The 27,795-nt window shown below is 40.6% G+C and overlaps 1 protein-coding gene across 3 annotated transcripts in view; it reads right to left on the bottom strand.

The window, feature by feature from the left end:
- The window catches only part of AMBRA1 (autophagy and beclin 1 regulator 1), a 115,531-nt gene that overhangs the window by 26,808 nt on the left and 60,928 nt on the right, over nt 1-27,795 (bottom strand). For all 3 annotated transcript variants that reach the window (XM_057365079.1, XM_057365096.1, XM_057365089.1), the window contains 4 exons: nt 24,180-24,290; nt 15,152-15,340; nt 14,558-14,712; nt 1,032-1,171 (listed from right to left, as the gene is read on the bottom strand). In XM_057365079.1, coding sequence (XP_057221062.1) covers nt 1,032-1,171; nt 14,558-14,712; nt 15,152-15,340; nt 24,180-24,290 — 595 coding nt within the window. The remainder of the gene's footprint in view (nt 1-1,031; nt 1,172-14,557; nt 14,713-15,151; nt 15,341-24,179; nt 24,291-27,795) is intronic.

The following is a 27,795-nucleotide window of genomic DNA, read 5'->3' as shown; positions in this document are numbered from 1 at the left end:
TCTAATTTAAGCTAGTGGCTGTACACTGACAGTATGACTCTCCTCAATCACCACATGCCTGATGTCAGGGCACAACAGATGGGAGTCCACATGCATGGGGTATGATCACCAGCAGTGCTGCAAGTTTCTAGCTGCCAGCTTCTAAGCTCTAAGGAAGTTCAACAGTGTATTATGTGAAGCACAACCCAAAAGAATACCAAGGTAGTTTAGTACCATGAAGTGACTGAAGCAGAAAAACTCCTGAAGTATACCTGAGGTATAAAAGAAACATAGTTCCAAAAGAACACTTGGACAACACAGTGGAGAGAAGGCTCTCAACAAAATACGAYGCTGAAACTCCCCAAGAACACTGAAAGTAATATGTTTCACTGTCAGCATCAGTGTCAGACCACATCTAAATTAGCTTGTGTTGAATTGTAAGCTTACAAAGGGACAGTTAGACCATTCATAGCTTTACACAAAAAAATAGAGAACTGAAATCTACATGTCACACCACTGGGCTTTAAGTGAGGACACCAAAATAATTAATTGGCTTGCTCATAATCATGACAAAAGTCTTTGCAGTTCATAGAATCTCTTGCTTGACTACTGTAACAAGTATTTGATAACTCTAGGTCAGCAGCTTTCAACCTGGCTGGTGGACTTCAAGTGGTCCTCAAAAGCTGAGGGAAGCAAGCATATTACTTACTCAAATTTCCTGTGATTGTAAACCTTTAGAAGTCCATAAATCCAGAGAGGCTGAAAGACATGGCACTAATCATATAAGAAATAAAGGATCCAGAAATTCTAGTAAGACATGGGAAATAACATGAACTAAAGGTGATGCACTTCAAAAAGTCTCAGAAATTTACAATCAGCAAAACAAATAACTGATTGTTAAGAGACTCAGATCAACTCTGTGGCAGTCCAAAACAAGTATCCGGAACTGGGTTTTTTTGATCCCTCAAGCATAAAAAAAGCCACATTATCCCCACTGCCCTAAGAACAGAATGGTTAAAGCAGTTATATCTCCGTGTAAAGCAAGCACTTACTCTGGTCGGCAAATCACCAGGTCCCCTTTGTTGGTGCCATATGCCAATCCCAGGCCTGGCTCAGGCAGCCAGCGAGCCGAGTTTATGCTGACATGTCTTCTCTGGTCGGCAGGCATTGGGTACAGAACGTTGAAAACTCTCTGGAACAATAACAGGAGATTACTTGACAGGACAATACAAGGTAGGAGAGCCAAGGAGGCCCAAACAAATGTGCAATTTCCCCACAGCAGCACAGATGGCCATAGAGACATGTCACTTGACAGGTTGTTGCAAGAAACCACTAAATCACCAGTGACAGTAAGCAGCTGCTAGAAAGGCACATACATGTGCACCTAAATGTTTAATGGGCTTACCAGCACACAGCTATGGAGCATCCAGCAACCAGAACGGGGTATACAGACAACAATCCATTTTGCCCAAAAATATGACACATGGAAATCATAAAAACAAAAGATGGGAAATAGAAAAAGCAGTAATGAATCAGTTTGGCTATCAAGARCACACAGAGACAAGATGCTTCAGTGTGCTTGGCCAATAAAGTATCAGGACTTCAGACAGGTAGGTCTGAAGACTGCATTTACAAGATCAAATCATTAAGAGAATTTCTGCAGAAATTTAGCTAATATTTAAACCTGTTAACACTGCAAGTAACACAGACTTTGAATCTGGATTTTCAACTGGATAAATCCAAGGTGAAAGACAGGTTTTCATTAGATTTTCTGGTGGGAAAGCATCCAACCATCACAAAACCTTTCCTCCAGACTCCGCAGAAAAGGGAATAGCGGTGAACCAGTAAGCAGGGAAGGGAATGATGGTATGCTGGAACAACAGGATAAAGGTTGATGGGAATGCAGATCAACCACTACTGCACTGCTAAGGTGGTTTGAAGTAAATAATTAAAAGCCATTAGGATGGGACTCATCACCTATCATAACAAACTGGGGCTGTTTCACTCCATAGCTCTGTTGCCCACTGCATATCTTGTCTGTTTGACAATTTAACTTGAGAAGCCTGAGTCAGAATCACTTAACTATGTGTTCCTCAACAGCTAGTACCCAGAACCTTCATCCTGACCATTCTAATGTAAACAAAGTAAGTCAGAGCAAAACAACATAGCTACATTATTTCCCATCACTAGTAACAAATTTAACTGCTCCTCTGAGAAAGTCACATTAGAGGCGAAAAAAGGATTTCTCTGTATGGCAGAAGCTGCTCACTCTTTGCCTTGGTTAATTCAGCAGTTCGTGTATTCAGACAAGCTCAGGGTTTGGGTGGAAGGAACAGGTCCTTATGGGTTCATCTAGCTCTTACCCATCTCTGTCATGTCTGTCCCACCCCCCTGCCCTGCCCTGCCCTGCTTGCTGGGGGAGCAGCGAGGGAAGGGGCAAAGGGAGAAACAGAAGGTGAGAGGGGAAATCAGATGCACAATGGTAACACCTGTTACCATGGAGATTATGGTGCACTCTGAGATGGGAAGATTGGATTTGGAGAAGGAGGAAGGGGGGAAAAGGGAGGGGTCTGCCGGAACCAGGAGAATAAATTCATAAAACAAGCATTCTGAATCTCTCAAGAACTGCAAGGATCTTCCATCATATCCTTCTTTGGCAAGTTAGAAACAGTTTCCCTTCTCCGGAGAATGGCTTTGTCCCATCTCAAGAAGCCACCACCTTTCTGTGCTAGCAGCAAGCTCTCCCCAACTGGCAGGTTAGCTTGCACAGCCATAACCAGCCATGCCAAGGCAGGAGACTTGCTGGCTACAGCTGAGCTTTACTGCTTTTACTGCTTTGCAGTAAACAGTACCCCATGGAAAATGCTCCTCCAAGGACATGAGTCTGATTCTGACAACCTGCAAGTGCTGGCTGAGGGCTGAATCTCAAAGACAAGATAGCTTTAAAATTCCGCATTAGGATAGTTGCTTCATCATTCCACTCCACTCCATTCAATTCTAAGCAGCTTGTCATGCTGAAGAGCTCCCCTCCCCTGCTGCTTCCCACTCCCACGCTAATGGGACAACTCCATGCAGTGTTAAGGGTGATGACATCCGTGCGTGTGGTAATTAGTACATAAAAAGAGAAAGCAGCTGTACTGGCATAATCACCACTCGCAGCAGTAACCAGGACCCAGCTAATCAATCTGATGCAGTCATACAGACTGTCTGTTGCAATTGCATCCATTAGCAAGACCCCCTACTCTATACACAGAGTGGAAAAAAGAATTCAAGTTCCTTCTACATCAGCAGGTCCTGCTCTTCAAACAAGGTCAGAACTCTGCCACGAAGCATTATTTGCCATAGATCACAGATAATTCCTTTTGGATTTTTTYTGTCTTCTTGTTTCCATTGCTAAATCTTATAAAAAGTTACTTTGAAAAGAGATTATTTCAACCAAAGCAGACAGTCTGAAAACATACCACAGACTGACCACACCTCTTTGCCAATGGATTGTTCATGCTTTGTAATTCTGAACTTCCAGGAAAAATACTCAGGTTACTACAGGAATCCTACATAAACACAACTTTCCAGCTTCTACGTCAAGTGATTGCTCTCAAAATTAACAATACAAATGCATAAAGTTGATAATTCAACAGTTTCTTTTCATTAGGGCTGGTCCACGGATTAACTGTAGACCATGTCTAACAGCTATGTTGATGTCCAAGGGTTCAGGAACCAGTTTAGAAACTGTTTTACTGCTGTAACAGTGCACATAAGTTAAGGTGACTGCCATACTCTATCAGAGTTTCCAGAGAGCTTATTTTTAGTAGTGTGGCAGCTTCAATGAGAAAAAAATCATACTGCATGATACTTTATCAGCCCATAATCACTATCAGCTTCCATGCTTTTCACCATAACCAATGTCAAACCTGCTCTTAGCATCACRACACTACCAATTCAATAATATATAACCACACTATTAGATGTGGTGATCAGCATTTTATGAAGTTGGCAGCTGCCTTTATTTCCAGATGCTGCTCTGAAATAGTTTTGAATGTTATGTTTCTCTAACTTCAAATACTGTGAACTCTGAGAAGTGGGGGCTTCAGAAAACACTTATGGAAGCTTAAGCCCTAATAGGTAATAGCAAGCTGTTCTCTTCTTGCAACAAYACAGACATATAAATGTCATTTCAGCACACATGGCAGGTCTTATTCCGTCCCTTTAGAGCCCATGACTCATCCTGAATGACACAGAACAGTTGCTTGACCTGTGCACCTGTTTGCAGAAAATTGTGTCTCTCGTGATCTCTCCACACTTCATGGGATTCCAGCAGTCTTCTGCCACTAAAAGGAATCGATCTCTCCTTGAATTTAGGAGATATAAGAAAGGTAAAATATTTTCCTCTAGAAAAACCGAAACTGTCTAGGTAGCTAAACTTCCACACAAAAGGCAACTAGTACCAAGGAAAAACAATACTCACTAAAGAAACAAGTTGGTTGCTTCCATTCTACATCCYTGAAATCATGAAGTGTGGGGAAAGATTTGGTAGAGCAATTTATGTCTGCACTTTTCTATTTCCAAAAACTGTACTAGAAGCAGCACTTTGGTGTGCCTTTTCCATCCTCTCTCAACAGGAGTGCGCATGTACATCATGCCCTGAACTCTCTAAAGTGCATTTCATCACAGCCACACAAAAAGATGGTTCATAGAAAGCAGGGCTATGAAGGAAAGAAAAGGCATGAAGGAAAGAAAAAAACAGGCCCTTAAATTATTCAGCAAACAAGCTGCATTTGGAGTGCAAAGGCCATCTCAAGCCCACTGCTGCTGCTCCCTCTCCCAGCTTGTCACTGCTGTCACATCAGCACTGTCACACCTGTCACAGCCACGAAGTTAGGTATTTACTTATGGCAGAGTGCCAGGAGAGGCTGCATGACAATCAACAGCCTAAAGGAATCCTTCCCAATGATCTCTTCCTCAATGTCAAGCTGACAGGCCCAGGGCACAATGCATAAGCACAGAGCTASACAGTTAATTTATACCTGCCCTGGAGGGGTAAGAAAACCTTTCACTAAAAGTCTCTGCTAAGTCCTASTTATTGACCTAATCCTTCTGTCTTCTCCTCCCACTCTGTTCCAGGGAAGCTGCTCCTTTTTAATAACACCCTTCAAACTCCACTTTTCCCCTCCATTTCTGGGGTGTGGCAACACTAAAAAGCTGGTCAGGGCAATCACCAGGATCCTGTCAGTCATCAAAGCAGCAGCAGGCTGCCCCAAGTCTGTGCTACTGCTGCCAATTGGCACCAGTGCTGCACCACTCACCTGATCCAAGCAGCCCCGTGCCTGGCCAAAGCAGAGGCATCACATTAACTGCACAGCTGCCTCCTGGCTCAAGGCCTTCCCACCTCAAAGGAGAGCAACAAAAAGCAGGGGAATGCTGAACACTACTTGTTTGGCAGAGGAAGACCTTYCTTCTCTCTGGCACTCAAGAAAGGACAAACATGTTTTGAAGTTGGRGAAGAGAAAGTTCTGGCACAAGCAGGTAGGAAACTCAGCAGGAACTCTTGCTTTTTATCTTTTTAAATTCGATACAGATATTCTGCTCTTGACTGGATGCATCTGCTTTCAAGATTCCAATAAATTTCAAGCCATTACCTTAGCCTAAGCAGTAAGYTGGCTATTAGATCAGCCTTGATAAAGACTGCTCAGGGAGGAGGTGCAGCTGTTGTCTCCTTTACATGGGAAGACCTTGCCATCCCTGAAGCAGATAAGGTGGGTTTATAAACCACCAGCCTAAAATGTAATTATTAATTTTCAAACTGTCACCAGAGGCTGACAGACCATGAAAACACACATGGAAAAAAATATCTGATGCATTAAATCCTATAGAAACTACTTTGGGGACTGGTAAAATACACAGTTTTGCAGCTACTCTGACCTGGGTTGCAGAGGAAGAGCTCCAGAAAGGATCATTTATCTCTGCTGGATGGGTCTAACTGTAATGGCAGCCAACACCTACACAGATGCAAAGTTTGTATTGRTAAACCAAATGCTCTTCTTATGGGTGTGGGTTATAGCACCACAGTGACTGAAGAGGMTGCACAGCTTTATCAGTATAACTGCAGCTATACCAGAGACTCTGACCAGCACAGGTACCTCACACTTTAGCAATCTAAACCATGTGAAATACATCACAAAGGCAGCCCTAAAAGCACAGCCAACCCACAACACTGTATTAAGTTCACTGAAAGCACATCCCCAAGCAAAGCCTCCGCACAGTCTGAAACTACTCAAAGAGCATTAAAGCAAATGCAGAAAACTATGAACTCCRATTGTATTTGCCAGAGCAGCAGATAAGGTGCCATGACAGCATGAAGGCATAAGCAGAGCAAGTTTGACCTCCGTTTTTTTGATTGCAAGAATCCTGTCAGGAGAGCATTTAAATCAACTATCTTTTTTGTGTCTCCTCCCAATAGTGTGTTGCCACTGACACATCTTACCTGACATTTTTATAATGTCAACTGGTTCACCTCTGACACCAAGGTAACAGGTAACTTTCTATGAAGCATCTACCACTCCACTGAATACACCACATCCTTTGCCAGTAAGCCACTTGAATCACTGACTTGTATTGCACAGTCAATTAGTTGTGGTTTTTTAAGGCCCAGAGGTATAATATAAAAAAGACATTCAAACCTGATCTCCTTAATAAATAACACTATATTTTTGCTTAGATCACATTCTTTACTTTGCCTTCTATTAACAAATTTCACAAACACGATGAAAACAGGCTTAAGAGTTGCACTGCCACAAACCCCAGAATCCTCTACAGCAAAATTCAAGTCTAGCTTGTCTAAAGCAGAGCAAAGCAAAGCAAAACAAACACTCCTTGGGGTAATTGACTGATGGCTCAATACTTCTATTCATAAGACAGTGTATACCAGCATTCCGAGACACAGCAAGTCTCTCCTTTGGAAGGAGTCTCCTTTCTGTGTCTATGTAGACACAATGAAAAAAGGCACGCATTTTCCACGATGAGACAGGGAAAAAGATTTGCTTTTTTGCTCTCAGTCTCTCCTTTTTAGGCAGGTTGGTCTCAACCCCTCCCCCCAGCTGATTSCTGCTAACAGCATGCACATCTTTCCAATAGATCTTCTCTGTTAAAATGGAAGAAGTGAAAAATAATGCACTTATCTTTTCAGATTTGTCAGTCCTATTCTCAAATGGATTTTATTGTCCAATGCTCAGCACAAATAAAATTTCTTTCAACTCCATTTCCTCAGATGCAATAGGATTATATATAAATTTTTTTTCAATCTTTATTAACATAACGAACCTCTTTCTGCCTTTTTTTCTGCACCTGTTGTCTGTGCAGAAAATCCTAGCTCTGCTTTCTCAGCCACAGCAAATTAAATGAGAACTCTTAATTTTCAGCAACAACTGAAACCCTAACTGTGGATAGTTGATCCAACTCCTAAAACAAGTCAGCACCAGAAGTTCCTGTTGGATGGACTGAGAAACTCTCTGCAAATGTAGGACATTGTTGGTTCTTCCTGATCCTATTTGATCACATAATTTATTGCTGATAGTTCAAATTCAGAGAAGTCTAATTAAAGAATACCTAATCCTTTCTTTCTTTAGGTGAGCTCTTTGCATTATCAGCTGGTACTTTTTTTCACAAGCCTGCCATACAACTACTGCATTTAAAAATAACTAGTGGGAACAAGGTCTTATGAAGATGGATCATCTTAGGTTACAAAGCTCTCTCTCAGGAAAATAACACACTTGCAGTAAAGTGCCTGTCTTCCAAAGGCTGCAAAACCAGGGTAATAGCTCCAAAAATCCCTTAGGGGACTGGTCCAAACCTGGATCTGAAACCTAGGGTTGAGTAAGCAAGAAATTGTTAAACAAAACAATTATCCTTTCATTTGCGCATGCATGTGGTTAGAAAAGATGAAAGGAGAGAAACAGGAATGCCAGAGGGATTGGAGTGACAGAAAACGTTTACATCCTTATACATACTCAGTGCAGATGCACAAGTGAACTGAACTGTGCAAACAGGACTGGGCCTCACTACTGTGATCTCTTATCTGCAAAAATCACCAACAGCTCTCAATGCTGGATCAATCTAATAAAAGTATGGTCACTTCTCTGGCAAAAGGAATGACAAACGTTTTCAGTTTTGCCCTTAACTCAGACTGCAAAGYAAAACCAGTATCTGTGAATTCCTCATTAAATGTCATGCTGAGACTGTAACAGCAGCATCTCCAATGTGTTAAAAATCCAATGACAAGAGCAAAGGATTTGCGCACAGCTGCCATTCCACTCTGTTCTCCGTCTGCTGAGCCTCAGTAGAGTGGCATACAAGATCAAATGTCAACAATATGTTGATGACAGAGCTACATGCATCCTCATCTAGGTGAAAAGAGGCTGTCATCCAGCTGCCTACATGTCTGGAAGGAATAAATACTAGAGGAAAGAGTTGGCTCAAATTTAATTCAAGGAAGATGGTAAGAAGAAGTACTGAAAAAATGCCTTTATGAAATTGCAAACAGCAATTTCTTCTCAGCCTATGCCCAGTTCAACACATATTGGCAGTAATTCACTTTGGCTCCCTTCCCCCTAAATAACTTGGGCAAGATGACTGCATATAAATAATCTCAGATATGGAACCATGTTTGCCATAATTTCTTAAATCTAAAAACAAAGTACCAAACTGCACCAAAGCTAACAGTAGATACTGTGGTGCAAACAGGCTCAAGGCCTTATCTGAACTGCAAGAGYTCTGCTCTCCAAATACAGGACCTCATATTAAACAAAATGTCTTGGCTCTCAGTTTCATATCCCATGAAGGAAAAACATCCTGAAGAGACGTCATTTGCATTTTCTTCACACCGGTTTACTCAAACAGACATTGCTTCCATGTTTAACCATCACATGAGATATTAACACAGTATTTCATGAAGGGTTCTAATGAGGTTTTACAGATTCCTCTAAGTTCTGTCTTAGCAGGCTTCAGGCAGATGAAGCTGAATTGGTCAAGACAGCAACTTAACTAATTCTTCTGCACCCCCAATATGGTGCTGCACCTTCCAGTGATGCTGAATACGGCTCTTTCTTACAGCACCTCACATAAGCAGTGTTTACCAACGTGGGTTTTGGATATGACCAGTTTTCCTAAAGATACCTGACAGAATCTGCCATTACACAGCACATACAAACTATTTGTTTCTCAACCAGAAAATTATCTCTACTCTATTAAAAGGAGAGTTTTCCTGTATCAGTCAGAAAATGGTTTTGTTCCCACGTCCTCTTCCTAGTATCAACAAGTGCCTGCAGTCTGACTTTGCTTGACCTTTTAAAAGTCTGAAAAACATCTATGTGGTTTGATTTCTTTTGATTTTCAAAAGTGAAAAAYTTCTTTGGGCAGTAATTGGATATRTAATTTGCAGTTCTACTTGGAGTCRCCAGAACATCACCCTGTTGACCTGAAGATGTCAAATCTTTCTTAGGAGGAAACTCAAGGGACCACACTAATACATTCTTCTTCTTCAACAAGACAGCAAGAGGTTGGTAYTTGCAAACTATTCTTTTTCTCARAAATGTGTTMGTTCACATGAACTCTTCCACTGGAGATAATGTGTTGCAGTAAGACATACTCCTAAGCAATTTTCTTTTCACATTACCAAGATTCTGACAAAACTAACTTGTGTCCCAGTGAAGCAGAAGTGCAGGACCATTTGGTTTCAGGCTTAAAGCCCAATTGCTTATGGCTGCAGGAGCAAGTACAGCTCACCCAGGGAGRCACTGAGTGACCTTTGCAGACCACACTGGATACATTTTACTGACACTTGCATGAAGATCAGAGTGCAACAGCACTCAGTAAAATTGTGCAACTTTTCACGTATTCTGCGCATTGTCCTCATTAGGAGTTAATATGCTAAAAAAAAAAAAAAATAGCTTGGCTTTGTGCTAAAACTCTGCAAGTTTTTCTGTTTCAGGCCCTTCTTCCTGTGGTATTTGGAATTCTCCATCTGTTTACAATGGAAATGTACACATACTCTGTTCCATCCAGGCTACTGACCAACCACTTAATCGGAATGTTTCCCAAATAGCAGCAGTCTTGTCAAGAACCAATTCTGGATCTCCACAGCCGGAATTTTTTCCACATTCAAAGGACAGCACAASCTTTGGGATGGGGCTTGGTTAAGTCACTTTATCTTCACAAATTGCATGATTTGCTCTTCAGCATCATGTCAAKCACACTTTTCTATCACCTACCTCACTTATTGTATGCCCAACTTAAAAGCTCCTTTCAAGGTTTTATTCTAATTTGGATTCCAGTAACCATATTTTGCAGGTATTCCCGAGTTATCTTCCTCTGGGTAAAACGAAAATATTAAACATTGCAAGGGCATCAGAATTCTTGAATGCCAGAAATAAAAGTACCTTCTGGCTGCCTTTGTCTCTAGTATCCACTGCTATCAGGGCAATATGATCCTTATTCTTCCACGTTTCTAAGGATCTTCAGTTCCATACAAGATTWTAATTTCATGCTCTTCTAAGTCCATTAACCTCCATAGATGCTTGGAGCATATGGAATTCAGAAATCACCCTAGACTGAAAGATTTACACAGATACTTTATTTAGAGACAAGTTCCACCTATGTTTTCAAAAGAAGGTACAAAACCTATCCTTACTCTGCATTTGGAGTCCTACCTCCAAGCTTTCCATCTCTGAAACTCAAATTGCAGACAATTCCCAGCAATACTATTATCTGTACCACCCCCAAGCTGGAGATATGCTAAAAGCAATTCCTTCCCTGTASTCTCCAGCTACAGATAAATTTCTGAGATGTGCAAAAAACCACCCAAAGAACACAAGCAAAAAACACCTGAAATTCATGCAYATCACTTCTGTTAAAAGCCAACACTACAAGAGAGCTTTTGTTTTTCAGACTGAGGTTTAAAAACTGTTCTTCAGCAAAGCCAGGTTTCCATGTGAAATGCTAATCAGGCCTATCTGAAGGGAGTGAACAGAAAAAGCATGAACCTCTAACTCACAACTACCACATTTGATCACAATTTATGACTTTATTTCAGAACACAATTTGTAAATGTCAAATCACGACAGCCCTGATCTGTTGTGAACRCTCCCCAATCTCTCTGAAATATTAGGAGCAAGATGTAAACAGACAATGCACACTTGTATAACCAAGATGCTCCTTAGTACAATCCAGCAGTGCTGTGGTTCTCAGAAAATTACAACAGCCAGTGGATTTCTAGTACAATTAAATGTTTTAAAGTTTGACCTAACAAAATTAATTAATTGCATCTTCAAAACCTCTATTTTAACAGCAAGATGGAAGAAATTCTCCAAGCAATAGAAACCTGCATTCCACTGACTGCTAGTTAAGAATGTGTAGGAAGGGTTAATTTGAATCAGAAATAATCACTGTATATCATTCCTCAGCAGGGGCTTAGGGGCCATGTTTGCCAAGCCATACTCTTCCAGTTCATTGACTGCAAATCCAAAGGCGGGTGGAAGAAAGGAACAACTGTCAAACAACTTATAAGAATTCTCTAAGAATGTGATGTAGCATTTCTTTTGGGAGTTTTAGAGTAGTGTATAATTAAAATATCCWCAAAATACTGCTTCAAACATGGCTCTGACTCATTTTTAATTAAGAGTTTGAGTAACAAGTGCTTTGTATTACAAGCTGTTGGCAGAGAGGCAACAAAAATGCTTTCTGATTCTCTCTAAGGTGCATATCAAATTAGATATTAAAGGATATGGTTTCAACAGGTTTCCTAAACCTTTTTGTACTGCATGCTGGCCAGGCTATAGACAGATTTTTTACTCAGCTGAATATGAATACGTCAGTCACTCTAAGGGCAGTGTGCTAAGAATATCATGAAGTTTCCTACTTAAAACTCTATTTTCATTTTGTATGTCTTGGAARGCATTACAAACTTATGAAGAGGTCTTATTGCAAAACTCAAGGAAGAAGAAATACCTGTAGTTGATGCACTAATGTTTACAACTAGATGGAGGAGTAGTATTTATTAAATCAACAGCTGTATGCTTTGCAAGCTTGGTCCGACAGACTACACGAAGACAAATGTCCACAGCACACCAAAATGTTGAAACAATACTCAACAACACTCAATAGGAAGGTTCTTTAATCAAATTGATTCAAACAGATCTAGCTGTGACCCTGCCACACATGCACAAAGCTCCACGTCCAAAGCAGTCAGAAATAAGGCATTTTTAACATCTTTCAATGTGATGTGGGAAAGGGGAAAACAGCAAAATAGTTAGCAAATTCTGCTAGACTGGATGGATTTTAAAATGTGGGTAAGGTTTTTGGAAGCTATAAATACATGTGCAAGAAAGATGAAAAAAGCAACCTTTAGAATACATGCAATCCATCTGGAGAAAAATAAATCCAGAACTACAGCAGATGAGAAACAGAAGTGCAGTGATGTGGAGCAAGTCTGAAAAGCAAGAGTGGGAAAAAATTGTACAAAAATTTCAATGCACCAAAACAGCAAACCACTTTCCTCCAAACCTAACCCCACCTTGACGGTTTCTGACTGCCTAAGAAAAAGGCTGTTGTCCAAAAGAAATAGAAAAAAACCTACCCTCTGYGGGCTTCTGGTAAAACTGTGCTTATCACATTACGTACATTTAAACATAACCCAGAACAGGGCGGGGGGAAGAAAAAAAAGGATTTTTTTGGAGAGAATTCAAAAGMGAAAAAAAAGAAAGCTGGAAGATTGAATTACAAGAGAAGATTAAGGAATACAAAGCATTACTTSACTAAATGGTGACTAAGAGCAGGGGTACAAGCATTTGAAGACATGGAGATGAAGAAATACAAATGAAACATTTAGACAGTGAGCTTGCTGCTTTAGCTGGCTACAGAAAAATGTCTCCAAAAGTAAGGGCTAGAAGCCATAGCAACTGGAGTTTAGAGCAAATGTAAAGGACAGATGAGAGGAAAACATGTGATTTTTGCTAATAGGACTTCTCTATCTTAACTTATTATGATATGGTAAAAAGACGGTGGGAAGGGCTACTCCAGCTTCTGGCAGGAAAAAAATATGCATTTCACTAGGATCTTAAAATAGCTGAATAAGAAAAACTACCAGAGCAAATGACATTTTTAAAATAATGTTGAATCCATGTACTTTGTGAGCTTGCATCCACACAGCTTTCAGCAACTGCACCTGTAAACCAAAAGGTGATTTTCTTTTTCGTAAGTATGTTCTATGTCTCTTACTTTGAGAGGCCTGTACCAGAATAGTAGCTCAGAACCAGGTCTAAAAAAGTGCTGACCGGTGCACCAAAGACTTATCTTCATCATTTATCTTCCCTTGCCTTATAACACTGAGCAGATGATGACAATAAACAAGAGTTTTAAATCAGCTGATAAAGTAGCTCATCTAATGAGGCAGCTGAGATGGCTCTCTGAATAATGAACTGTCTGAAGATCAACCACAGAATCAAAAAGTCAATCAAGGAATTTCTCCCAGAGACAAGTCTCTCCCCAGTGTCAGGTCACTAGACAAATGCCTCACCACAACCCTTGTACACTGGGAAAACTACCAAAGGTAATAATAATTAGAGAAAATAATAATTTTTAAAAATAAAGTATTTTAGAAAAAAAAAAGAGATTGGGAAAAAAGATTTCTCATGGAATGAATTCTACTGCAGTAAAATTACCCCCAATGTGAAAAATTGGAAGATTTACTTTCCATCTCCTAAAACAAGTCACATGAGCACATGGTCTTAGAACTTGAATTCAACCCAAATTTCAGTTTTAGAAATTACTTTCTTCTGACTCTTCAACTCTCTTTGTGCATTATCAACTGGTCATGGCTTTTATTACCTTGAACTATCACTGAACAGCTGTTGTGCTTCACTGCTGAAGAAAGCAAGACACACGTTCTCTTAACTCTCCGCTAGTTAGCAAAAAGATGAAGGTTTTCCTTCAGATACTAAACAAGTCAGAGTGGATTGTGGCTCAGCTGCCCCACAAAACAGAAGAACATAAAGATAATCCCATTGCCAAAGTAAGTTTACATATGCATCAAAAACTCACTCATAGCCAGCAAAAGCCTATTTGGGAAAAGCAAGGCAAGCCTCTACTTCAGTTTGCAGGTATGATACAAAGCTTGGTTTCTACCCGTCCTGAAATGGCTGGTGGCTGCTGTCCTAGAGGTTAGTTGCTTTAGGAATGATAGAAAATGATGCTGAAACCTCAGCTGATATGCTGCCTCAGCAAAGCAAATTGTAGTACCACAAGTAAGATGCATGTTACCCGAAAAAGTACAGAAGACTTACAAGGTATTCTGAATGATCTAGCCCTAGGAATGCAGTCCATAACATGGAATATATTTATTATCATATTTGAAACAAGAGAAAAATTTCACCATTCTGCTGTATTTACATTCTCCTGCCATGTCTGCATATCTCTGTAAAAAAAATTCCTTCACACGTTTATTATTCAGTGGGTCTGGAGCACACTACCTTTTTATCATCATAACCCAGCAACWAAATGCTAGGCTGGAGCCAAAGACACATATACTCACCCTCATAGAGGTTTCTCCACCATGGGGCTGTTGCAGCCTGAAAACTTGAGCAACCATGTGTTCTGTAGTGGGGTGCAACAGGATACGTCGGGAAGCCAGTCCCACCATAACATATCTGCCCATTGGAGACAGGCTCACCGAAATGGCATTAGGTCCTACGAAGAGAAGAGGGGTTATTTCTCTCACAAGTTGACATCCTGCCCCATGTTTCATCCTCACAGCTTTTCCATTCCCTTCCAGTATTCCCATAATGTATATCATACTAATCTCACCCTTATAAGTGGTAGAGAAGACMTGCATAAGTTACAAATTTTACAAGACCTTTCCTTATTGCAAGTGTTCTGTCACTAAGACAATGGTCCTTTAAGGAATAAAAAACCATTCCTTAGCAGCTCCCCCATGCCAGCCCCCTTACTTGTCCAGACCATACCACAAGCCTCTCCCCAGCARTACTGTCTGTGGATGGCTGGAAGGCTAATCAAGTGTGTCCTGGTTCTACATCAAGTGATGTTCAGGCTACTGCATTTCTTATTGAAAGCTGAAGCTCTGAGGTTCTCACACCCCAGCCACCCTGATTTCTTGCTGCATGCTTACCAAATCGCTTTGTGTAAAGCATCTCGCCCAAGTTATGGGGTGCCAGAGAATATACAGCCAGTATTCCTTCATCAGGGAAGCCTCTTTGACTGCTGGGAATGAAGGCTGCCAGCAGCTGCCCATCGGCAGAGATATCACAGCTAGCATCATTGTAAATCTTGCAGTTTTGGACAAGCACATTCACAGAGGCTGCAAAGAAAGAAAGGAATAGTGATTAAAGGACTAAGGTTGAACAGAAAATAAAGTAAGATTTAAACTTAATGTTGGAGAGTGGACAGTACATGAAAAAGGCACTCAAGACATTTAGCTTCCTCCAAAAGTTTATGAAATGTTATTACCCTGATTTAATGTAAAACTTGCTCCAATACAGAAATAAGACACTGTAATGAGCCCGGAAAATTAARTTTATTCACCTCCTGAAGCCTTCGGCCAAGAATTAGTAGCAATTGCAGTTTATCAAACCCTTCCCTTTGTTAAGCCTAACAGCATCCTTTGCAAAGGACAGCACAGTTTAAACAAGTCTCAAATCATGACACTGACAAACTCCAGCAGCAGTCTCATTAGAAACAGTATACCTTAATTCATTTCCCCTTCACTTGCTGAGTGCCTAGTTCCCGCTCTCCTCATCTCCAGTAAACAGGAGATGAGTGAAAAACTCCTCCCTGCAGATACAGACATTCATTTCTGACAGCTGATTTCTACACCCATCTTGGATAAATTAAGTGAAAAAGGGCAGAGACTTCTCCAGCCAGTCCCCCATTTTATTACTCCAGTATTTGAGACACTTATGCAAATCAGTGAAATAACTGTTCAGCCAACAGTAGTGAGCAGCAACCCACAAAACAACAGTTTCATTTTAATCCCTGCTGGTAAATTGCTGGGTGACCTCATGCAAGTGTTTTTCCCTTTGTACCTTGCATGTACTTGAGGACTACAAGCTCTAGTACAATGAGGTTCCAAAGACCTTTAGAACCATTTACACCAACAGTTCAGTGGTGCCTTGGTAAGACATGGCTGGAGTGATGTCCACTCYACCAAGCTAACCAAAATGCACTTCAGTTTTTCAGGAAGTTTGGAGCTAAACCTGCATACACTATTTTTGGGATAGGAGAATTTCAGGTTCCAGTGTTTTCGAACTCAAGAATGCAGAAATACAAAAAAAAAATAGAAATAGAAATAAAGCTCACATATGCAATACAGAAAGTTTGCATGCTAGAAGATGGAAGACACCATCTCACCTACTTGAAGTTACAGCACCACATAGAACAGTGTCAATTTCTAGAGCCCAGAAATTATCTTCTAAACCATCAGAYTATGCCTAGCCCAGAAGAGGCCTTAATATGTTCAGCTAAAATTGCAAATAAATTTAGAAGCCATTTTTTAGTCTAGATTCCTTATTAGTTCAACTAAGTAGCAGTACCAAGAATGCTTWGTATGTATTTCTGGAAGTTCAAACTTACAAATCAAATTAAGGCTGTAACTCAATACTTTGACAAACCCTACCCTATGTTTCCAACACCTGTGTGGAAGAAAGCTGCATCAGGGAACTGCTGTGACTGAGAAACTACTGACTGTTGTCTAGGTCACTTTTTCATCAGAACAGTTTGCCAACCCAGTACACCCCATGGCTGCATAGACACTGGCTGCAGCACAAAAAGCAGTCRTGACAGGGAAGTAGACAGCACTGCCCTTCCTACAGCATTGCTGATTTAAAGCATGCATTGAGCCTCATCTTTAATTCTTCTGGCCTCAAAGACATTTCTCCTGGAAACTGCTTTCCTCTGCAGCTGCGTATCAACTTCTACTGCTCCATTTAAGAAACTCAGATGAAAAAGAAGACGAGGATTAAAAGTGGACTATGTAATTACATTCTGTACCAAACCACCTACACCTGTACTCTAAATTTATTCAACCAATTTTTTCAGTCTTGAAGCTGCTAAAAACAGTAATTTTCAGCCTAGTATAAACAGAAAGGTGCCGAACAGAGAAAGGTAAATAATTGTAGTCACTATGAAGGCTGCAATACCAATATATAAGATACACATGGCCCTTAAAGAACAGTGGTTCAAAAGTTGACAAAATTCCTGAATGCTTAGTCTGAAGCCAGCTGAACAGAAAGACAAGAAAAAAAAAGATTAAAGACTATACTGCTTAATTTAAAAAAAGATAGAATTCAATTGCACCCTTTAAAAAAATAATCTAGGTTTCATTTAAATATTCATTATGTCACCACAAAGGAAGACAGGCATCAACACAAGAACTGCAGTATATGCTGTGAACTAGCTAAAGGATGCATGACAACAAACTGAACTTTTGTAATCCCAGTCAAACTGGAAGGATTCCTGCTGAGTGACTCATTCCAAAACCAGTTCCATTTATTAGCTCTATCAACAGGCTAGGCACACATTGATGAATCCTCTTGATAAAGTTGCGTAATTTCATTAACAGAACATGATTAGACCACACAGTGAACTGAACTACACAGAGACATAACAGAAGGGAAAGAATTCTAGATTGTGTTGACATTTTAAAATTTATGTTTTATGCAGGAACTTGAAAACAAGAAAGAATTAACTTTGGTTATTGTAGCAAAAACTGTGCTATCACTCAGTGCAACAGGGATAGTGACAGCAATTCCAAACTGCACTAGAGAACACAGTTACAGTAGAAATTTCAGTGCTGATACACTATCTTGTCTACACCACATGCAAGACTCCTAGGCACAGTTTGGGCAGTCATGTTCAAGAGCAATTAAACCCTAAATGAAAACATGTCCAGCAAAGAAGATGACTGGGGAAAATGAAGCACATATTTTATGTTCAAACAAACAAAAAACACCAACACCAATGCCCCCCTCCCAAAAAGGGAAATGGAACTGTAGATTGTATTTTCAAAAAATACAGAAAGTAAGTGCCAGAAAAACAACGATTTTCTACACATAATGTTGACAGGTAAGTGGGCAAAAGAAACATTTGAATTTGGAGATTAGAAGGTTTCAACCACAATAGCAAGATTCTAGAACCATCTTCTCAACAGACATGYAAGGAGTATGAATGTAACCAATTAGAAGACAGAATATTAGGAACTACAGCACATGCTTGCCTAAGGCAGCAGGGACCTAGTCTACTTGGCTAAGGGGTCACTTCTCATCAACTCCTCTGTAATTGTAATTAGAAGTGATCTAAAAAATTGTTCCCGTTCCCTCACTTTTTTCTCCCATACTAAAAAGGTGAGTATTGGGACTCTCATAGCCTTTACATAGACTTTACATAAAAGAGAGCCAAGCAAGAAGACAGCAAACAGCAAATAAACATGCAGAGCATTTGCTAGAGATACGACTATGAAACACCCCCACCACCAATCCTGCAAAAAACTTTGATTATTAGGAAAAAAAAAAATATGGTCCAGTCCATTTTTTTGGGGGTCTAAGCACTGTTCTTTCTCATCACTATTCTTCAAGATATCCAAGTTTGTCCTGCATCTCTGAGCTCTGGTTGCAGTTTCCAAGAGATAACCATGGTTTCTCTATATTTTTAATTACTGGCATTTGATGTTCAATATTAGAAGCAAAARAAATCATAGACTTGCTTCCACAGACCACAGGTATGGGTGTCATTTAATCATTGGATGGCTTGAGTTGGAAGGGACCTTTAAGATCACATAGTTTCAACCCTCCTGCGATGGGTAGGGACATCTTGGACAAGATCGAATTGCTCAGGGCCGTATCACACACGGCCTTCAGCATTTCCAGGCATTCACTGCCTCTCTGGGCAATTTGTTTCAGTGTCTCATCACCTTCCAAGTAAAGAATTTTCTCCTAACATCCAACTTAAATCTCCGTTCTTTTAGTTTAAAACCATTCTCTCTTGTCCTATCATTATGTGCCCAAGCAAAAAGTCTCTTTTTTATTTTTTTCTAGGGTCCCTTTAAATACTGAAAGGCTCCCTGGAGCCTTCTATTCTCCAGGTTGAACAACACCAGCAGAAGATGATCCAGCCCTCTGATCATCTTTGTGACCCTCCTCTGGACTTGCTCCAACAGGTCCAGGAACAGGACCTATTTAGCCCAGGGACCCTTCTGTACTGATGAACTCATGTTATTCAAAGAGGTACAAGAAGTTTTAGAGAGGACAGATACTGATTTTTCTGTAACTATTGAAAAATCACAGTCTACAGAATTCATATCTCTTCTCAGATTGTTTTTGTTTTTTAATCCAATGCACACTGGGGCATTCCTAAGAGAAGAATCCCAGTTTTATTTTAGCAAGGTAAGAAATGTTTATATTTTTTTCCATACCATTTACAGATTTGGGGAMAATGCCATGTCTTGTACGTATCCTCACAGCTCCATGGCTGTTTTTCATCTCCAGCTCTCTAATCCTCTTCCTCAGCTAGCATTTACTGTACGTCTTTTTAAAACAATGTTGGGTTTGGATCACCAGTCACGCTGAGTCGATCATATAGCACATGTTCACTCATTTTTTATCTACAAGATCTATTTTATCTACCCCCCACCCGCACTTGCTCCTCTTTCAGCAAAACACAGGTGTTTGGTGAGCAGACCACAATGATGACCAACACGAATGGATATAATTTTGGTTTTRAAGTTTGTTGCATATGGTGAATGTCTCTTAGCAAAACAAAGTATGTGTGCTCTCCTGCCACAAGAGAACTACCTTTTCACCTCGATRTGTGATGGAAACATGAAGCATTACAGATGCAAGCTGTGCTTAACAGGAAAGAGTGCCATTTATTTCAGTCTTTCATTATCTGATTCACACTGGCATTATGGCTCTTTGCTCTTCCCTCATTTATGAAGCAGGAGGACTCAGGCAGCACCTATGTTTGAGACTAAGTGAGCCTACTGCACAATCATTAAAAGTCTAAATGTGACAGGTGGAAATCTCAGCAAGGTTTCATTTTAAGGACACAATTTACAAAGGTTCTCAAGATATCAGAAAAATAAACATACCCATGCATTTGGCACAGCCAGAGGCCATTTGATTTCTTTGAGCCTGAGGCCTGATCTACGAAGATGAAGCCAATACAGAAGATATTAGGGGGAAAATTATTGCTATTTTCGGAAAACTATTTGCAACAAGGCTGGCCTTTAATCTCTTGTTTTCTTTTGCCATTAATGCAACCACAGAACTGACAGAACAGATCAAAAGAAACATCAGAGAACAAATTAATCAAGCTGTTGTGCCAACGTGGAGTGCTTACACCTACAACATTAATTATGCTTGAAACTGGGGAAGGCCTGGAATGCCACCAGCAATAGCACTGTTTGCCAAAAGAAAACTGTGCTGGACACATCATACACTCCTAGCCACTCTTAAAGATGGCACTCTCTTAACAGCTGCTCCTATTAAAAAATTGCTCAGCATTATTCTTCTTTCTTCTTTTAAGTTATTCCACATTCCACTGAGGATCAGTAAGTATTGATCAAATCACCTTTCTCAAGTTCCCAACCAGTGTTACAACAGGACAAATTTCTGTTTGCTAAACCAGACGAGTTCAGTACTGGAAATTGGCAAGTAATTGAAATTATATGTAGTGAGCAGCATGAGAGAAACTACATTCAAAAAATATAAACAAGAGAGAAAGCCTTCAAATATTTTACTGTGGAAAGCCTATATTCTACACTGTTTTCAATACTTAGTTGCATGAATTTTAAGTATATGCAACACTCACTTGGAGAATATTAAATAAATGCAGAAATAGCATTGTCTCTGCTGTCAAATAAATTCTCCGCCCCAGTGCTGATATGACTGACAATTTCAATATAAGACCGGGTCATGTTTATTTCAGAGCTATTAAAAGCAAAACTGGGAAAAGGAGAGAAGAAATCTGAAGCTATCTTTTTCCATTTTGCAATTAATAGAGGAAGACAGGGCTGAGACTAAAATTCCGCAAGTCCCTGTGCAGCCATTTTCTCACGACTGCCAGGATCTGCTTCTGCGTGCTCTTGCTGAACTGAGCATCAGTGAGGTTACTGCTGTGGAGCCTCATCCTGAGCCCAAGGCTTCCAAAGGTGCTGGGGCCCAGACATTGACATCAAAGGACTGCACTAATCACACTGCTGTCACTTACTCAGACGCGTCTGCTTCAGTGGAAAACATTCTACTTCCAAGCTATTTTTCCTTTGTTTAATTGTAACAGGAAGAAGAGCTGCTCAGAAATGGAGGTTGGCCACAGACTCATTTCTTTGATGGAGAGAGGAGCTGGCAGGCAGTCCAAAACTTCAGCTGCATCATTTCATCTGCCTGAACTCCACCACCACTTGTGGCTCAAGCCAGTCCCATGAGGTGCAATAGCCCCCTCTGTGTAAGCCAATTACCCCACAGGACCACCTCTGATTTACAGGAAATAATGGGAGGAAAAAGAGGACCTGCTGAGGTCRTGTGCTTTACTGGAAAAATAGTTTATTTCCAATATCATGAAGAATCACCAAAAGCTTGTCCAACCCACCACTCCACTGTTACTCATTTGAGAATATGARAATCACAGAACATTTTGAGTTGGAAGGGACCCACGAGGATCACCAAGCCCTACTCTTAAGTGAATGGTCCATATGGGGATTGAACCCMCAACCTTGATGTTCTTAGCACCATGCTCTACTATCTCTAAGTTGTGCACCTTGGCAAACTTGCAGCTTGCCTTTGTTCTGTGCCCAGGCAAGCTTGGCAAATACCTGGTTTAGTATAAGCACAGCTGCTCTTATCTTCATACATCCCTACTAGACCTTAGCAGAAGGAGATAAGATTAACAGCCTAGAAATGCCAGGATTTGGCTCAGTATATAAAAGAATAATAAAAATGAACATTTCCAAATGGTCGTAAGACAAGATGGACAAGCCAAGTACTATGAAGCATGGGGAGTTGGAAGGGCTGGGGATGGATTTGTACCTGGAATGTGGCCCACAAGAAGGGCACAATGATAACAGAATCCATACTCAATTTCCAGCTAATTGGAAGCTATTTCAGAATAAAAGCATCCTGGTAGGGGAGAGGGAGAAGACTGAAACACTGATSTATTGAGCAGCAGATGGTTCTTAATTTCTATGGGATTTTATAAATTATAAACAAACATCTTATGTTGGGTTTTTTTTATTAGCAGCCTTCTCCTCAGCAGCCAGATGAGGCCAAAAAATAAGCTGTGAGCAGCTGAAGCACTCTCCATCCACTCTACAACTTACAGAGAAATCCCAAAGAATTCAGGTTACTTCCCCCTCTGACTTCATCTTTATTCAGAGTCTGGCAGGACCATCAAAAGTATTGCCATCATGTGGCAAAACTTTGCCTTGAGCATTGATCCCAACAAGCTGGGAGGAAGCAGAGTCAGGAGGGGTGACCCAAACTGTTCAAAGGATTTCCCACATCACAGAACATCATCCCCAGTCTATAAACTGGGGGAGCTGTCTGGGAAGGGCCAATCACTGTTTGGGGATGGGCTGGGCACTGGTCAGCAGGCAGTGAGTTGTGCATCACTTGTCTTTCTTGGGCTTTATTCTCCACCCCACACTTCCCCTCCCTCCTCTCACCCACCTCCCCCCCCCCTTTTATTACTATTATTGCTGTTATTATTAACTTTATTTCAATTATTAAACTGTTCTTATTTCAACCCTCGAGTTTTACTTTTTTCTGCTTGTCCTCCCCATCCTGAGGGGGCATGAAGGAAGTGAGCAAGTGGTTGCACGGGTCTAAACCAYAACAGCCATGGATGCAGATTTGAGCAACCTGATCTACTGAAAGACGTTCCTGCTCATAGCAGAGGAGATGAATGAGATGATGTTTAAAACTCAGTCCAGTCAAAACCATTTTTTGCTTGTGTGATTTCAGTTCTCTGTGTCTCTCCTACTACAGTGTCACTACACGTGCTCCTTTTGTGGGTTCTTTAAGCAGCAGAACACTACCCCACAGACATATCTATTGCCAGACACGCAATTTCTGGAAACGTAGAACACAAAGAGCTGGGACTGTGAGAGTTTTTCTCAATTCTAGTGACTACCTGTGAAAGCAAAAGTGTCTGAAAACAGAATCCCTGTTCTCCAAAAAAAAAGTCAGTCCCTTAAAGTAGAACCCAATCTGCTCTGGCTGAGAAATCAAGCAATGAATTTCACATATGCACAGTGATGATGGCCTAAGCTAAAAATCAGTTGTACAAAGAAACATTCATGAATATCTACCTCCTATCTTCATTACAGCCTGTCACAAACATTTCTGCAGCTGTGTGACAAGCTATATCAGGATACCATTCTGAGTTAAAAATAGCCTTTCTAGTCAAGTTAGTTTTAACCCTGAAAATGTCATTCTTTGATCAGCTGACCACAAGTATCAAACATGCTTGTGCCTGCATAAGGAAGTCTTTTCCACTGTGACAGCCAACTTATGCCATAGAACACACATGAAACTATGGTCTAATTTCAACAAAATGAAAGAGAAAATAAATAAAATCAGCAACATTACTYAGATTCCTAATACAGAAACAACTTTTGCCTCAGAAATAGGACGAATCACTGCTTTTGCAAATGACTTAGAAGGTACATCTACCTCATTGGGCTCGCAATAGTCTGGTGAGCAGCRGAGCAGGGTACTGATTCACAATATGTATTGCAGCACTTTACCCCACACTAATGTCAGTAACTTATAAAAATCAGACAGTTCATTAGCAGGTTCTAATTTAAAGGTACMAAGACAGTATTTCTTTAGAAAAATATTAGTAAGAGAACTACGACACTGAGTAGAGAATCCTAAGGAAGTGGTACATCCCCATGAAAAGGCTCACAAAAAACAAGCCCTGTTKATGCACAGATTTTCTGACTGCAAGATCACACAAAGTAGAAAGAGTGGGAACAGCTCTGCAAGCTTTTAGTCAACTTCTTCAAAAGACTAAGCATTTCACAGTTACCAATGCAACGTGATAAACAAGACTTGCAATATACAGCYGCCTTTGAAAGATCCTAGAGCTTAGCATAGCTCTGGTTAATATAGCCTTCAAATAAGRTACTGGTGTCTTTTCCATCTTACCATTGCTAATTTCAGGCAGATCAAACTTAGTGAAGTCCCACCACTGGAGCCGGTAGGTAGTGTTGGCAATGTTGCTGGCCACAGCTGACTGYCCATCCCCAATCACAGCACCTACAGAAAAAGGGGAAATAATTAGCAATTTAACCTCTATMAGATTAACCAGAAAAAAGCTGGGAGACAAAGCTATAGAAAACTTTTCAAAATCYAATACTCAGAACTCTAGATTTTTAAAGAAACCGTATTTATAAAAATGGCAGCACATCCTCAATAAGGCACAGAGTACAGGAAATTAACAGGAAAGCATCTCCCTGCAGCACATTTCTGAAAGAAAATAAAAGTTGTTAGGAGATAAGACTTGCCAGAAACACAAGGCAGGAATCCTAATCAATTCATTTGGTGCACATGCCTTCTACTTATCAACAGTAGTGAAGCTGTATTTCCACAGACCCAAAATTATCTAGTACAGTTATGAAGGCAGATCAGAATACCAACTGAAGAAAAGCATTGCTTTGGCAGATTACATACATTTGTGGACACAATTACTGCTCCTACTGTAAACTTCATTCAGAAGATTCGAGTATTAATCTTAATTAAGACAAATGCTTAGAGTATTTGTCACACAGTAAGGTTTGTAACAAAATATTGGCCTAGAAGACCTAGGAGCTGGCTCTTTGCTGCTGTGTGGCCCAACCTACAGCAAGCAAGGACTGCTCTGACTCCAGGCAAATGCCATGACCCTTGCTAACTGCCCAAGGATTTAGGCAACAGTCCGAAGAAGAAGGCTACACACAATTCTTCAGAAACTGTTATAAARAACCCATTTTTCCTGGCAGAAAGCAACAGCTACTGGTAACTCAAGTCAGCATACATTTGAGAAAGCTCAGATGCATTAAATGTGATTCCCACGGAGACATACACTGACAAGAGACAGTTCTTCCATAGTAGTACTACAGTCAAAAATCTCAGGCTATTTTCAATCTCTAAGGCCTGCATGGACACACAGCCCATGTACTACACACACATTTTCAGAGAAACTCAAGGTAATAAAATTTGATAAGGGAGAGCATAACAAGATCACTCCCAAGTGCAAATTACTAAAAGCAAAGCCTCCAGCATCTATGCAGTCTGGATTTGAGTGTCTCTGCCCTGTCTCCAGTGGGAAGCACACAGAAAAGTCAGTGTCTTCACTCTCCCAGAAGGGTTGGCTAAGGACTGTGGCTGCCACAGCAGCAATAGTGTAAGAGACATCACTTTGACAACTCTGATGGACACCTGGGCAGACAGTTTAGAGTTTGCAAACTACTAKTAAGTGTGGCGGAAGATGGAGATACATCAAGAAAGCTGCTTGAGTCCTGATTTTTGGTTCTAGAGAAAGCTTAGAAATACACCAAGAGCAAGACTTCTGAGCAGACAGCTTTACACTGCACWCATCTCTATGAGGCCTCCAGCAATCAACCAACCTCCATCATGCTTCTGCTCAGGTTCTCTACCTGCTTCTGTCAGACATGCCACTTGRAGAGCACAATTAAAAACATTTCCATTAGTGCAACATATGCCCAAGGCCTTGCTCTCTATATCCCACCAAAAAAAAAAAGGCTCCTCTGAACAGAGGATATGCACTGGAAAAAGCAAATTCAATGCATTAATGAAATTACACTTTGCAACCAGAAGTGGAAGAAGGACAATTAAATTTTATGTTGGTTCAGCTTTAAAAGTCTTCTCACTGAAAGCCCTGGTTTGGYCTGTCTTGCCTTCAGCCTGTAGGTGGAGAACAGCAAAACAAGCTGACTACACATTTGAAGCAGTGAGACTTCCTGCAGGGAAACACTAACATCACTAGCAAGGTTGCAGCTGCCTTACAGGACTGAGTCAGGCAAGTAAAACACTGCAAAGACAGGCAACAGAAGTTCTACTGAGGTCACATAATTCCAGAATATTGATCRTATCACAGATGACCAGTACAAAAGTACATCACCTGTTTTGCAACGAGAACAACCTTTGTACATTTAACAARCAATACATAAAATGTAGAAGAACATACCTTAGGAGAACAACTGTGCTCTCCCACTCTGCATCAGAGAAGCTTAACAACATCACTAACWGCTCCACAAACAGCAAGTTCATCTGGCTCACACAAGCTGCACCTACTCCTACAAGTACCATAAAAAAGCAGTGGGCAAGCAGAATTGATTTTTTTTCTGTAAACATTCTCATCTTCACATCCCTTTGACTGTAACCTTCAGGTTAGTTATGGTGTTCATTTAAACCTTGCATCCTCCACCTCCAAAGGCACRTCACACACAGAGAAATTAACAATGGAAAAAAGCAGTACTGCCCCATCTACAGGACAGCCTCACACAAATTTCAGAGCCAGCAGAAGCTATCATGTAATGCTAATGCTTCTGGTAACAGATAGCTTTGTTAAAGAGATTAGGACACAGGCAACACAGTGTGAAAAGGTGCATGTTCAGAAAAATTTGATCTATGTCTCAAAGGTGTACCTACCACTAATCACAAATCCATGATTTACATCTTTTATTAAGTAATTATCTCTACTTACATTAATTAATCAATTGAGGAATGCATTTATGAAATTATATCCATATACATATAACAAAGTGAAATAACATTTGTATCACAAGTCCTGCCAGATGCCTCCCACATGCATTCATGTACTGTCCTACAGTAAAGATGATTAAAAGCATGTAAACATTTCAGACAATTAATTTAGGGAGGAAAATACCCCTTAACACGGAACTATGCTATCCTAACCTCTGTTCTCCTCTTTTGTTTACAGGAAAGATTTGAGACCACAGGTGGAAGRCCTATGAAAATTAAAATCCTCACTAGAGAGGTTTTCCCACCATGCAGCATGAGAACTCATTCTCAGCTGGCTTTGCTCAGTCAGGGTTTCAGCCTGGATGAGAGCAGAAGGTGCTGTGGTTTCTCAAGTTGTAGTATACATAACCTGGAGGCAAACAACACACTACAGCTTCCTAAATTTGGGCAGCAATAGATCACCTCTTACAAGCAGCTGTTCTCACCAAGCACCTGACAGTCCTGATTCCTGGGTCTTCCACTGCTTGATGGGATCACAAATGACTGCAGTGGGTACCCAAGGGTCTCAGGCTTGTCATCCTCATGAACAGAACGACCTTTTACTGCAGAGATGATGTAGATTTCAAAATGCTGAAATCCAAAGATAAGGGCCAATTGAAATGCAGTGAACGTAGGTTTGATTGGCAGCTTTCCTGCGTCTGTCTATCACTGCGTAATAAACACTGRGTGATGGCAGAAATGAAGATAAATGCTTTCAGCAGCCCCCCTTTTTCCCTCCACCACCCCGAACTCCATCCACCCCCACTCAGCACATGACAAAAGAGTTTAAAGAGTGGGGGGGAAGTCTTAACAAAGACTTAAATAAAAAAATCCTCAAATCTTTTCTTATAGGCCACCTACACGTGACAGATATTTATCCATCAGTCTCAACCTCCTCAGAGGATCCAACATATCTTGGCATATGGAGAAACGAACCTTTGCCAGTCAACTATTGCTCATTTATGAATCAAGCCATGCAAGCCAATGCCTGAGTTTAGACTGAAAGAGAAAAATGGGG

This window comes from Malurus melanocephalus, unplaced genomic scaffold, assembly GCF_030028575.1.
Source record: "Malurus melanocephalus ecotype Western Australia unplaced genomic scaffold, MMel_1.1 scaffold_2, whole genome shotgun sequence".
Taxonomy (NCBI): Eukaryota; Metazoa; Chordata; class Aves; order Passeriformes; family Maluridae; genus Malurus; species Malurus melanocephalus.
The sequence above is the reverse complement of the archived record's forward strand: the minus strand, read 5'-3'. Positions and strand labels throughout refer to the sequence as shown.